The 13491-nt window shown below is 47.4% G+C and overlaps 2 protein-coding genes across 4 annotated transcripts; both read right to left on the reverse strand.

Moving 5' to 3' along the window:
• Positions 1-640: 640 nt before the first annotated feature.
• Positions 641-4981, reverse strand: LOC147245948 (peroxiredoxin-like 2C). 3 transcript variants are annotated; one of them, XM_086182743.1, is made up of 9 exons: positions 4598-4981; positions 4335-4417; positions 4168-4221; positions 3220-3262; positions 3021-3148; positions 2786-2900; positions 1344-1466; positions 1128-1265; positions 641-993 (listed from the first exon to the last, which is right to left on the reverse strand). In XM_086182743.1, the coding sequence occupies exons 2-9, from the start codon at positions 4361-4363 to the stop codon at positions 886-888; spliced, it is 738 nt and encodes a 245-aa protein (XP_086038869.1). In that variant the 5' UTR covers positions 4364-4417; positions 4598-4981; the 3' UTR covers positions 641-885. The 3 variants fall into 3 exon arrangements, with proteins under 3 accessions (XP_086038869.1, XP_086038868.1, XP_086038867.1); XM_086182742.1 differs by having other exon boundaries at positions 4335-4428; positions 4520-4643; XM_086182741.1 differs by having other exon boundaries at positions 643-993; positions 4335-4428.
• Positions 4982-6171: 1190 nt separating this feature from the next.
• Positions 6172-11403, reverse strand: txlnbb (taxilin beta b). Its single transcript, XM_086182427.1, has 10 exons — positions 11303-11403; positions 9677-9926; positions 9367-9458; positions 9097-9267; positions 7724-7918; positions 7462-7581; positions 7299-7373; positions 7120-7212; positions 6807-6902; positions 6172-6707 (listed from the first exon to the last, which is right to left on the reverse strand). The coding sequence occupies exons 2-10, from the start codon at positions 9909-9911 to the stop codon at positions 6210-6212; spliced, it is 1575 nt and encodes a 524-aa protein (XP_086038553.1). The 5' UTR covers positions 9912-9926; positions 11303-11403; the 3' UTR covers positions 6172-6209.
• Between the last annotated feature and the right edge of the window lie 2088 nt (positions 11404-13491).

Here is a 13491-nt window from a genome sequence, read left to right on the forward strand (position 1 = left end):
AGAATGAATCTTTTTCGTCTTCTATGTCTCATTAGAATTATTATTTCACTCTTTCTTTTCCCACACAGCAGAAGCAGCTCTGCCTGCAACAGTTGCATAGACGCAGCAGTTCGGCTCCGAACTGGTGAGAATGCGTGGCGGGCCAGAACAGAGAGCAAGGTTCAGATTATCTGGAAAAGGTTCAAGGACCTCCCTCAATTTGGTGGGAGGGGCTGAAGTGACTCACCCGCCCCACCTCAGAGCCGTAGCTCACCTGAAACCAGCCTGACCGCTGAACCGACGCCCTTCAGTTTAGCTCACGCTGCGTCTTACTGAACCCTCAGACACGTGTGCTCCTCCCTCCGTACAGTAATCAGAACGGCGGCCAACGTTGTCGTTTCCTCTCATCCCTGCTGGTTAGTGCGTGCATCACACCTTGAATTTTCTCGGCTCAAACCACGCGAGGCGTCAGCTTCTGTTGCGCGCGTTCTCGATTCACTCGCATAGCAGGACAAGCAGGGGTAGCCTCCTCTTCCTCAGCAGGGGGTCTGTCTGCCCTGCTCCAGGCCTGGGACCCAAGCTGCCTCCCAGAGCCCCCCAGGCTCTCCCCTGGTCCAGTCCGCCCCTGTGATCCCCCCCCCCCCCCCCCCTGTCTGCCTTTTGTCTGCTTTTGAGTCACATTTCTTCTTTTGTTCACACACACAGAAGATAAGATGAGGAATCTGAGAGGGAACGTGTCTACCAGCATCTTCATGACAGAGATTCGTCCTGTCAGCTTCATCACATCAGCGCTCCAGTGAAAGACTCTGTCCCGTCCGAGGACACGCCCCTGAATCACGGCTCATCTCTGTTCTACACATTTTATTCAAAATGGATGAGTTTCAATCTGTGTTGTGATTTTAATCGTCAAAGTGCAGACAAAATGTCCTCCACCGCCGGACGATCTATCGGAGTCTGACAGCAGTGAGAAAACAGCACCGTCCCGTGTTGGTCCACAACAAAGTCTCCCCCCAGCTGAAAGAGACAGAGACGACAACCACGCTCTGCTTTACTGAAATGAATGTAGTGCTCAGATCAAATGATAAAACAGCTGGACTTGGTCACTGGAGAGAAAAATATGTTTTAATTGGTTCGGTCCTTGTATGTACCTGAAACATGTCGTCTTGAACGGAGGGAAGTCCTCGAGGAAACTCCAGGTCGTCCAGCAGGTACTCAGCGTAGCGCATCATGTTTGCGAAGTTCAAGACTTTCTTCAGAGACGCTTGTAAACCAAACGCAGCGTAAACCTGAAATATCCAACATCTTTTAATCAGAGGAAGTAAGAGCTATGTTTTCATTACCATCTCCCAGGCTTGACCCCTGACCTTCCTGTCAGTGTCCAGCAGCATGTCGTAAGGACAGCCCGTCTCCTGCAGCCAGTGTGAGGCCCCCTCCCCACAGCCAAAGGAAACAACCACCACCTCCACTGACAGAGCATCCAGGGACGCCTGCAAAACATCGTCAGCGCTGCATTCAGCCAATGAGGGAAGATAAACACAGGGAAAAAATGACAACTTCCACGTATTTGGCTCTCGGCAGTTTCAGATGGTTCTGGGAGCTTACGCTTCCAAGAGGAACAAAATCTGCAAGTAATAATTCACCCAGAATCCCCATATAATTAAACTCCAGATTCTTGGAGAATGTTGCCTCCACATCCAAGACCCCACCTCAACGTAAATGTTTCACGCAGTTTTTTGAATCAAGAGCGTGTGACATTTGCAGGAAGCCACAGCGCAACGACGACAGGTTATTTTAAGAGTCAGTCACACCAAACGCCAATTTGCGCCAACAGTTTCCATTCAAAGTCCATGCAAACGCACGAATGAGGCAAAATTTCGCCATTCGCGCAAGTTGAAAATATCCAACTTTGGCGAAAAATTCGTGTTACGACAGCCAATCAGCGTTGAGGATGTCCCGACGTCACGGCTGACTGCGACTGACAAGATGGAGGACAAGTTGATTGTGGCTGTGTGTGGGAACCCGGTTCTACATGACACTACGTGTCAAAATCACAAGAACCGGTTGAATATGTTTGTGTCCATTCGTTACATCCTGTCACCGATCCCAGCTAGCAGGTCGTCAAACCGGCCAGTCGTCATCCGAAAAAATACCGCTGGAAGCGGCGGTTATCCAGACGGAGCCCCTGGAGGAGCTCGGTTCACCGAGCGGTGAAATTCACCGAGCTGAGCTCGCCTGTAGATGGTGTTGATAACCCACATACGACGGCGTTTAGTTTTCAGACGTATTTCTGCCTTCCACGGCAGGTACAACGCAACAGTTCTGTGAATATTCATGGTGAAATGGCGGAAACGTTGCCAGAAATACTGGCTATGAGACAAATGGACACTAAAATGATCCGGCGGTCAAATTTGTGCGAATGACGCGACGCGAAATTCGCATTGGCGTTTGGTGTGAACGCACAGAGAGGTGACATATCAGCAGAGATCAAACACGTCTGTCGACCATCAAATCTGTTGTATTTTGAAATATTTTATTCTCTCTCTGATTTTACTGAAGGGCAACAAATTAAATAGTTCTCGTATTTGTGACTGTACTCGTAACACGTGCTTCTCTCGGATCCAGAGGTTGCATTGACTGGACGCAAATGTACCCACAACCAGCGTGACATCAGCAGCTTGTCAGCAGCTCACATCTAGCAGATCGACTGAGTTCCATTCAGAAAACTCACATTTTAAGGGTTTTTACTGGCTGAACTGTGGAGGGACAGTAAAGTCCTGGGTTTCTGAGTTGTGTGGCGTCCGTTTACCTGATTCTTCTGCAGCTCAGTCAGATGGAGACGACAGAGCAGGCAGGAGAACTGTCGGATCAGCACCAGCAGAATCTTTTTACCTCTCCCAAGATATTTCTGTAATGTCACAACACTGTAAAACATATTAACATGGAAGAATACTCAGACCGGAGCAAGCGAGCTAGAGCAACAGATGCTATTAGTCCAGCCCCATGTTTATTGTTTCTGAAGGTCTGAGATGAGTCCAACCCACTCTCCTGTTCTGGCATCGGTGAGAAGAACATCAGGTGCAACACATTTTGGCTGAAGCTCCTCGTCCGGGATTCCAGCGCTCAGTTGCAGCTCCTCATCCAGGTGCTGCAGGAAGGCGTCCCACTGCACCTGTTACACATCATCAGCTCCACTGAGTGAAGCAGTGGTGTCCTACTGAACGTACGCTTCCATCAACTCACTTCCAGCTGTCCAAGGTCCCGCACAGCAGCCTGGAGAACCTCTCTGCACAGGAACATGCAACACAGGTGAGAACAGCCACACACAGGTTCACTGAGGCTCAATCAGCTGCTTCTCACCATGTCAAAGTGTCAGCTGTAGTAGTAGCACTAGCAGTAGCACTAGCAGTAGCACTAGCAGTAGCACTAGCAGTAGCAGTAGTGTGTGCTTAGTGCTGACAGTACACAATCTAATGTACCACATGTATACACACAGCATGAAGGAGGTCATTTAAGATGGAGATGAACAGATACAACAAATTTTCATGAATATCATCTCACTTATTAATGGCGTCTACTGAACCCCTGGATTCAGGCGTATTGTTGACGTCACTGCGTGCAGTCGTGCAGCTGCTGCACGCTGAGGTGGGTGAATCGGCTGTCTTTGCTTGTGGGTGTTTATTGTGTGAATGAACGGCACATTAAAGGAGAGAATGTTTGGTCTTGTAGGTGGGAAAGTAGTGGCGAGCTCAGGGAAGCCCTGACGGCGTCGCTCACGTCGTTTGGCGTTTCAGGCTTTTAAGAAAAAAATGTTAGGTTTGGCTTTTGAAACATTTGGACTCTGGGACACTTTTGTGAAAGAACTTAAAAGCTTTGAACTTTTAGAATGAAGTCCATTACACTTAAGAATTCCTTTCCGATATTGTTGGGAAATTATTAGGCAAGACATCAATTTAACGAGTGATCAACTCTAAAAATGTGTTTATTCCATGACAAAATAATTAAAAATGCTGTCGACTGTGAAGGAAAAGTTCCCTCCACTGATTAGATAGTGTTTGCTGTTTGAAGATAATTTCAGGTGAAATTATGACAGCTTAGAAAGACTAAAGGAGAGTGTTGTTGTTGTTGTTGTTGTTGTTGTTGTTGTTGTTGTTGTTGTTGTTGGCGGGGGTTTAGTGGACGAGGCCTTACTGATGATGCGCGTTCAGCAGCTCCTCCAATTCCTTCTTCCTCCGAACCGACAGCCTGTGGAAGAGTAACAAGCCCATTTCTACGCGCCTGCGAGCGTCACGACTGGTGTGGTGTCACCAGGCCGACACGTGAAGCCGCCTTCATGCGTTTGACTCAACACTCCTCACCTTCTGTACAGAGCTGCAGCGGCGTCCATCAGACCCAGCAGTGACTGCTTTTGCTCAATACGGATTTTCTGCCTGATGAATTCCTGCAGGGAGCCTGTGGGAGAGGAACCACAGGAAGTTCAACGGTGTCTTTGGGTTCATTCTTCATGTCTAATGATTGACAGGCCTCCTGCCACATAAATCACCTGCCAACTGCAGACGAACGCTGTTTCCGCCGGTTTATTTTTATATGCACTTGTTTAACCTCACAAAATGCCATCTACCTCGCCTGCTCTCCGTCTCGGCCAAGTCCAGCAGAGCTTTTCCACGCTGGGTGAAATCCCTCAGAGCTCTCACACAAGTCAGAGCCGTCCCGTCGGCCTGCTCAGCCTCTCCAGCCATGTTCAGCTCAACAGCTGCGCTCTAATCGTCGGCTGAGGTACACAACTTCTTATCAGTCCAGCCGCCTCTGCACTCTCACCGGACGACCAGAAATGGTTCCGTCCCAGCTCAGCTTAAAGGGGCCAGCCCCCAGGTCCACTCATGACATCAGCACAGTCACAGTGAAAATGAAGGCGAAAGTCTGGGTTCTCTGCTTGTTTCCACCAAAGTGATTTGATTATTCACCACAAACAGCAGCGGCCTTTCCTCCGTGATGAGTGGGGTTTGTTCCAGGTCACAGAAAATTGAAACGTTTGGGGAAAAATACCCACTTTCACTTCTTATTCAGCCAATCACAGTGGAGGAGGGGGTGGGACAAATGTCACCAGGACCAATCATCACATTCAGTAGTGCCAAAGGGAACCTCAGTGCAGTGCGTGTGTGTGTGTGTGTGTGTGTGTGTGCGTGTGTGTGTGCGTGTGTGTGCGTGGCGACGTTCCCACTGCCAAGGATGTGTCTCGGTGAGAACATCCATACCTCGCCAGCTCAGGTGATGAGTTCTGCAGCTACGTCTAGAACCAACCGTTTACAACTGCGACCCAACTCCTCCCTCCGCCTCCCAACAGTAACAAAGCTCCTGATTGGTTCTTGTAGTTGATGGATAAACCAGTACAGGAAGAAGACCCACTAGCAGAGTTTCTCAGGGGAGAGGATCTTTTTACTGTTCTTACTGTGTGATGAGCAGATTGGCTAACGAAGGTTGTCAGTTATTGTTATAATAACAATTAAGAACAATTAATATTATGATTATTCCTGTCACTATGCACATATACATAACCATCCAGGTACACACAGGCACACGCACATGTATATACGCATATATATATATATATATATATATATATATATATATATATATATATATATATATGCGTATATATATATAGTCTTTGTTTTCTCTTCTTTGCTATTTTTATTCTATTCTATGGTAACAGTGTTGTGAATGAATGTTGAGGAGAGTGCAATTTCCCTGGCGGAACGTCCAAAAGGGATTAATAAAGCAGTCTGTCTGTCTGTCTGTCAGCGAAGGCTCCGCCCTCTTCCTGAAAATGGCGGGGGTCCAGACAGAGAGCTCAACACCAGGCTGGGGAAAAGGCATACTGGGCTACTCCCAGTTAGCCTTCTGCTAACATGAATGTGGGTAAACGTTTTAGTTACTGTCTGTTGATCTCTGGTAGATCAGGCAGATGTTTGCAGCCACCAAGGATTGGAAACCTCCGATGGTTCCCAGTGTGGAAGCAACTGCTGGCTGGTTTGATGTGCCTGGGGATCTCAGCAGCAACCTCCTTGAGAATGTTCTGCATGCCAAATTTAGAAGTGTTTTGTGTTATTGTCCAGATGCAGCAACTAGAGGAACGTTGGCAAATCAGAGCAAACACACAACAGAAGCCAGCATTTCTCTTTTTATTGCCACGGAATCTCAAATCAACCGGATTTCTTTTCAACGCTCCAGCGTTAATCGACTGACTCGATCTCCAAATCTCTCTGTTCTTGGTTTCCTCTCTCGTCTGCCTCCTGGACGCCGTTGCTCTGGTCTATGTGGTTCTCCGCTGGCTCCTGAACGGTCGCCGTGAGTCCTTGTGATTGGTGAGCGGCTGTGTCTGTGGGTGCAACGTGAGAGATTGTGAAGGAGGAAGCGATCTCCTTCAGGAGCTCCTGCTCCGCTTTCAGTTTAGCCAGCTCCTTGGTCAGAGGGGTGTCAAGCATCCGGGACGCAGCAGGGGCGGAGGAGTCCGAGGCTGTGGTGGTCTGGACGGGGGGGTCTTCTTTGGGGGTGTCCTCTCCTGCCTCAGCAGCCTCTGCTGCTGCAGCGGTGGTGACCTCTGGGTGACCTCCAGCTCCTTGCACCTTCTCATAAAGGTTCTTCCTCTCTTCTTGCAGAGCTCTGCAAAGGTTCTCCAGCTTCTGGTTCTTGATGGTGACGAGCTCAAACTCCTTCTCCTTCAGTGCTTTCTGAAAGGCATAAGAACCCATGGATTTGTGTGACCTTTCACCTTCGGGTGGGCTTCATTCATTTCATTTGATAAACAGAAAATTGTGAAACACTCTTACGTCTGCCACCATGTCGACGAGACTCTTGTTACAGCCATCAAAGCGAGTCTTCCACGACTGGCACTCCTTCTCCAGCTTCCTCATTTTCTTGGCCATCTTGAAACATGCACACGCGCGCACACACACACACACACACACACACACACACACACACACACACACACACAAATGTTGCACTGCGCACAATCAAAGACACCTCTAAAAATAGCCTCACAATGAATGTTTCCTCTTTACTCAAGTGTTACTGTGAGCTTTCATCTGAAATTTGCAGCTAAACTGAATAATCAAACCGATGCTTTGAACATTCCCTGACTTTGTCCATGTCCTGCTTGAAGCCGCTGTAGACGCTGTTGCTCTTGGATACTGTTCCCTGGAACTCATCAAACTTCTTGGAGTACATGTCGAGCTGAGGAGAAACGTTGAGAGCGAGGTGAAAGACGCCTCGAGGGAGGAGGAGAAGCCAGCCGCTAACCCTACCTTACCCGACCCTACCTGGCTCCTCAGATCCACCTCTTGCTCCTTCATTATCTTCACCTGCTTTTTGCACTCCAACACCTGTTTTAACAGCTGTGGGACATTGAAGAAGAGTGTGAGGGAAGTCGAATGAGTGCAACATGCTTTTAAAGTCATTGTAGTACTGAGACACAATACCTACCAGCTCCTTTTCCAGCCTGTGCTTCTCCTCGGCCTCCTTCATTATCATGTTGGCCTGCGTCAGTTTGGTTTCCAACAGCTTCTCTTTGAGGTCGCGGTGCTTGAAGACCTTTTCCAGGTTCTGGAAGACATTCAGGTGAATTCATGAGATGTTCTCACCGAGAACGCTGGAGTCAAGGAGATTTGTTACATAAAACTTGAAGAAATGTCAGAGGAGATGCTGGCGTTCCACCCGTAGAGTTTCAGGGGATCAGGATCCATACCGCCTCTCGCTGGTCGTACTGGGAAATGAGCCCCTTCAGTTTCTCGGCCAGAGCGCTGTTCTCCTGGCACAGTTTGGTGTTGCGGCTGCTGTGCTCCTCGATTTGAGCCTGAATCTCACTGAGCGTCCCCTGGAAGTGAGTGGTGATCTCTTTCCTCTTCAGGTCGTCTTCTCTGCACCTCTGCAAGGTCTCCTCCTGCATTTGGAGGGTAGACGACATGGGCCTGTAACCTGCAGGACAACCATCCAACCTCATACGCAGCTAAAGAGCCACCAGATGACATCAACGCTTCTATCAAGCCTCACAGGGTTGTTAGGGTTGCTGGAGAAGTAAAGTTCTGTGTGCATGACAGGAACAGTTCCTTCATCATGTCAACAAGGGAACCGCCGTTGAGCATCTTCACCTGAGCATGATGATGTGTTCATGGGTTAATCATCGTTAGATGCGATGGACTTTGATTCCTGGCCAGCGGCTGGAGACCGAAGATTAACAACAGCGAAACGACACAAACTGTCTTTTTACAAACTCTCGTCCAATCAAAGTCTTCTTATCCAGACGTGCTGAGCGTCCAACAACGAGCACAGGTTCTTCCCTCCACGTCTGTGAGGAGACGTTCAGCGAGCTTCTCTGTTGTTAATCATCGGTGAGCTTCCGGCCGCGCCTGCCTCCCTGTCCACTTGCAAACTCTGGATTTGCCAGGTAGAAAAAAAGGAGCAGAAACAAAGTCGTGAATCCGGGATGTCGTTCTGAGAGCAACTGAGCAGAAAGACGCGTCACGTTAAACTCTCCTATACCACGAAATCCTTGTGCTGTTGCTGATTCTGTTCCACCAAAGCCAGAAAAAAGTAATTTAATATATATACTGTATATGTATATATGTACATATATATATTTATATTGTGTATGTTAAATTTAATTCTTTAGCAATATTTGGCTTGGACTTGCATGCTAGTTTATGTTATCATGTACTCATTGAGAGGTGGTGATTCATTTTCAAGGCTTTCACTTGGGTTCTCCGTGCTGGAGAATTCTGTCCGTCCTGGTGAGTTCTCAGAGCGTCGGGACCGTCAGTGACCCAGAGGAGCTGATCCACAGCCTCCCGACTCACTGGAGCGCTCTTCTACTGCAGTTACAGGCAAGAAAGTACGTTGTTTCTGCATCTTCAAGCAACAGTTGGCTTGTTGCTGTGGCAGGGTCAAAGGTCAGAGCCTGAGCTTTGACAAAGCGTGTCAGCTGACCCCCTCTGGAGCTCAGCATGTGGTGACAAATGTTCGCTTGAGCAAACGGCAGCGCCTGAGCAAACGGCAGCGCCTCAGCGTGGCGGTGCTGCCGGGTGGGTGTGTTCACTGCTACAGGAGCAGAAGCGGCGCTACCTTCAGGGTCTTGTTGTGCCTCTGCAGCTCTCGACACAGCCCCTCCAGTTTGCTGCGGGCCAGCACAGCTCGGCTGTGTTCGCTCTGCAGCTGATCCTTCTCCTTCATCACCTGGAGCAGCTTCTTCTGTAGAACCTTCAGCTGCTTCTGATCACTGCGATGTTCCTCCAACTGCACAACCACACAGAAACGCACCACGTGCGGCACAGACCTGGAGATTAGCCCAGGATTAATCTGAAGTTTCTCTCTGATCATCTGTAATCCACTCACCAGCTCAGCGTGCTTCTTGATGATGGCCTCCAGTTTCTGCTCTGGAGTGTCGAGTTTGTTCAAACTTTGCATGAGCAGCATGGCTTCCTTCCCTGGGCGGCGACAGAGAAGTTCAGCTTTAGTATAATTTCTTATAATCGCCCCTGACACACTGAATATACACACCAAAACTGAACCAGCACAGGAGCCACGCAGACATTCTTGTGGAAAACATCTGAGACTACGAGAAGAGGGTGGGTGCTGGCTGAGATGAGTCAAACCCACCTCAGCTACCATCAACAGACGATTATCAACATGAGAAAAGCATCACCGAGGTTTTTGAGCATCTTCTTCTCCAGCTTCTGCTCCTTGCGGGTGTCTGTCTCTCTGACGGGCGTGACCTCCTCCCTGTCCTCTGGATCAGCGGGGATCTCAGCAGCCTGGTAGGTGCTAATGATGTCCTCCAGCTGCTTGCCCAGGTCCTCCGTCAGGTCAATGTGCCGGCCCTCGGCTGGCGGTGCCTCCGGACCCGAGAGTGCAGGGTTGCTCTCCTGACAAGCCTCCATTATTCTGAGCTGCAGCTGACAGGCAAACAGTTGGTGATGGAGGGCAGCCATAGCTCTCACTGCCTGTGCTTCCTGGATTCTGTTAGTACACCAAGTGTTCCAGGAGGGGAACACTGAGCTCGTATCTGAACTCTGATATACAAGGACGTTTTTTTACGATACTTTTACTCATTGAATATTTATATCTATATTGAAACATCCAGATTAATAACGATCCAAAGATGACAAATCAGGTGTTGCATGAATGTTGAGGATGCATCAAACGCAGAGGCTGTCTCAGCAGCATAATCTCCCCTCAGCCGAGCTTGAACGTCGGGCTTCGACTCCTACGCGATCAATACCAGTGAACGAGGCCCCCGGTCTCTTCGCGCTGCGTGAGTCACGTTGATGTCCGCCCGTCCTCACGGAAGAAGTTTGAGTAAATCAAAGTCGCCACGTTGCTCAGCAAGTTCAAAGACGGCGCCTTTGAGAAAAGCTCTCAAAAAGATCTGTGTATATTTGTGTGTGTGTGTGTGTGTGTGTTCTATCTACATTTATTCCTATATTTTACCAGAAAATCCCATTTTTCCAGAGAGACCAAACCAGAGGCTGCTGCTGGTTTAGAGCTGGTCATTAATCAGATCGTTGATTCTTAGACGTGATCTAACAGCGATGGAGTCTCTCCTCTCATCGCCCTGCCGAGCCGACATGATGGACGTCGCCACCAAACATCCTGCGAAATGTCAAAGATGGAGCTTCTGGTTGTGACTGTTTCATTATTCTTGACATCTTGGTGCCTGCGAACCTCATTAGTGCACCGCAATGATTGAAGCTCAGCTTTATTGTCCCTCGGCGCCCTTTTGCAACTGTTTTATGTTGCTCACAGTCGGAGCCTGTTTTCATGCATAAAATTAGTGCAGCCTTCACACCGCCTGTGCTTTCACAAGCAGAGCACATGGCACCTGTTCCAGAAGCTCGGCTATTTTAGGAACTTCTTAATATGGGAAGGTTATTTATTTATTTCAAATCCACTCTTATTGATGTCCGTGTCAGTCCTTGAACACATAAAAGCTCCATTTTCCAATTCTCAGAAAGTAAAAGAAAAATGATTAACCAAAAGTGACACCATCTATAGGGACTATTCTTCAGTAACGGGAGGAAAATGTAACGAGGATCATTTCCTACAGCACGAGAAAACAAATGAAAGAAACTTCGAAGACAGTAAAATGTTTTTAAATGTCTCGCTGTCCTGCTAACTTGCATGTCCCAGCTCCCCCCTGCCCTCAGCTTCTATAAGCTCCCCACCACACAAGAGCGTTTCTAGGAGAACTACAACTTTGTAAGCACAGCAAATCACATGTAAATTGCACATTTTAGTGGCAAAGCAGGATAAGGAGCAAACGGGGTCTTACCAGGACCAAGGGCCAGAGGGGGAAAAGGAAGAGTGTCGAGGGGCTCGGACAGGCTGCCACCACAGATACGACAGCTGTGATAAGACCACCTCAAAATAAACCAGGGGAGCAGAGAGAGGGAGGACAGAGATAGCGTCTGTGCTGGACCCCCCCACCTCAAAACAACTCCTATACATCCTCTACTTATAGCAGGAATGTGTGTGTGACACTCAGGAGTGTGGAGCATCAAAATACTTGATCATGTGCTGCTCAGTCTCAAGCAGCCATTTCACGCAGCGTCTCTGCTGCTTTAAACCCGAGCAGCAGAGCTCATTTTATTTTAAGCTGGGATGCTGTTAACAGCCGTATAATTATTCTAACAAATGGGTCTGACAGGCCCAGTCGCCGAGCAGGGGAGAAAATGAACTGTCCCTCTGATTGGCCAGAATTAGAACAGACCTCCTCCCCAACCTGGAGCAGATCGAGGAGCCAGAACGGGCTTTAAATTTCCTCGATGAACCGGGCAGCAGTGAAAGAGGCTGATGAGACGCTGCAGACCGACAACCTGAGCGCGGCTGAATGTTACCCACAAGGTGAGGAGGACTATTTTTGGAAGCATTCATTTATTTTCTTGCTCTGCGTGATGACTGCAGTAATACTTCCCCACCAGAGGGTGTCACTGGTGGGGGGCCCATCCATCCATTTGTCACGCTGGAGATTTGTGTGTTTGTTTGTTTGTTTGTTTGTTTGTTTCCCTCCCACTTTAAGATTCCATCTGCAAACCCGTTTGAGGCAAAAGGAAATAATCGGCGACACACATTCTTGGGTTAGAATTATATTCTTTTAAAACAATTTTGAATTTAATCTGAAAAAGTAGAGCACCAAACAAATAAACTCCTCATAGCATAAAAGAGGCACTCCGTCCTGACTAACCAGATTTGATGCAAATAGCTAAACAACAGGTTGGCTACTGAGGTTCTCCTCCTCCACAGATCTGAGCTGAGAGGTCGGTGATTTGTCCTCTGTGTGTTTTACAGTGACATGAGAGGCACAATGCAGTTCAGCAAATACGAATACACAAGAAAAACAATCGGAGTACATATGCAAAAGCAAAACAAAAGAATAAAGCTCCACTTCCCCTTCACATTATCTGCTTTTTCACGACAAAAAATGACAGAACCATGAGATCAAAGCCACGGACACCTTTAAAAAGGGGGAACCAAAGGAAAGCAGTGCACCTTTAAATATGTCTTTATGTAAACATGAGTGAACAAAGTGGACTCTGATTTTCAAACCCTTCCTCCGTTAAAATGTGACGACACTTCCTCTCTTTTCTCTCAAAGATGAGACGCACGGTGTTGGCCATCAACACTGTGCTATTTTCGACTTCATTACACCTCCGTTACGTCAGCTGCAGCCATTTTACCTCTTAAAGAGATATAAACAATCCACATAAAAAGGTTGGTTGTTGTTTGTTTTTTTAGAAGTCAACACTGCAAAAATAGTTTAAATCATAAAAATACACGTACAGTATATATACAGAGACCAAGTAATGCATTTGGTGAATGATTACTTACATTTGGAGCTGAAGCACAACTAAGTCACGCTGTTAACATTTCTTTAGTATTATTTACAGTAAGTGGTACTGATTTACACTGAAAACACACTACTGACTGATCATCATAGCCCCTTGAGTTTGTGTGCAAATTTCACACGGTGAGATCATGAAAAAGAACTGGAATGTTTCAAAAAAGCACACGAGGACACGACATGTTTTTACTCCCCGCTTCCACTGAGTGGGTCAGTGCAACGGCAAAGATGAGAGGACGAAAGTGCAGCGGTCAAACGCATGAAATACTTATGGTCGTCTGAGTACCGGAGAAAAGAGCTGTCAGTTTAATCAAAGCAAAGACATGATATCAAAAGCAATGCCGGCGTGGCTCACTGCATAACTGCATCACTGCTGCATAAGTACAGATATACCATAGAAATAGTAGTCAAATATTTACCAGTATCAATAAGTGCTTACGTTCTAATATATAAATACATCTTACAGTATTCATAATTACATATTCCTCTATTTTTGTGCAATAGCAAATCCCATGCATTTTTACCAAGATAAAAACCACAACATTAAGAAAAATGCAACATAAGAAACATTTTTTAAGATTGTTTCACATAAATCAAGCTGCATCCATCTGTCACCAAAC

Source organism: Aulostomus chinensis, chromosome 17 (assembly GCF_037954235.1).
Source record: "Aulostomus chinensis isolate RoL2024-O1b breed Wild chromosome 17, RoL_Achi_v1.0, whole genome shotgun sequence".
Taxonomy (NCBI): Eukaryota; Metazoa; Chordata; class Actinopteri; order Syngnathiformes; family Aulostomidae; genus Aulostomus; species Aulostomus chinensis.

What these genes read in the sequence shown, in the direction of transcription:
- LOC147245948 (XM_086182741.1), bottom strand. Translation starts at nt 4,715, where the DNA reads ATGGCTGGAGAGGCTGAGCAGGCCGACGGGACGGCTCTGACTTGTGTG. An exon ending in CGAGACGGAGAGCAGGCGAG is followed by an intron (nt 4,429 to 4,597) that starts GTAGATGGCATT and finishes CCTCTCCCACAG; the next exon opens with GCTCCCTGCAGGAATTCATC. An exon ending in CTGAGCTGCAGAAGAATCAG is followed by an intron (nt 1,467 to 2,785) that starts GTAAACGGACGC and finishes GATGTTTTGCAG; the next exon opens with GCGTCCCTGGATGCTCTGTC.
- txlnbb (XM_086182427.1), bottom strand. Translation starts at nt 9,911, where the DNA reads ATGGAGGCTTGTCAGGAGAGCAACCCTGCACTCTCGGGTCCGGAGGCA. An exon ending in TCAAGAAGCACGCTGAGCTG is followed by an intron (nt 9,268 to 9,366) that starts GTGAGTGGATTA and finishes GTGGTTGTGCAG; the next exon opens with TTGGAGGAACATCGCAGTGA. An exon ending in AGGTGGATCTGAGGAGCCAG is followed by an intron (nt 7,213 to 7,298) that starts GTAGGGTCGGGT and finishes GTTTCTCCTCAG; the next exon opens with CTCGACATGTACTCCAAGAA.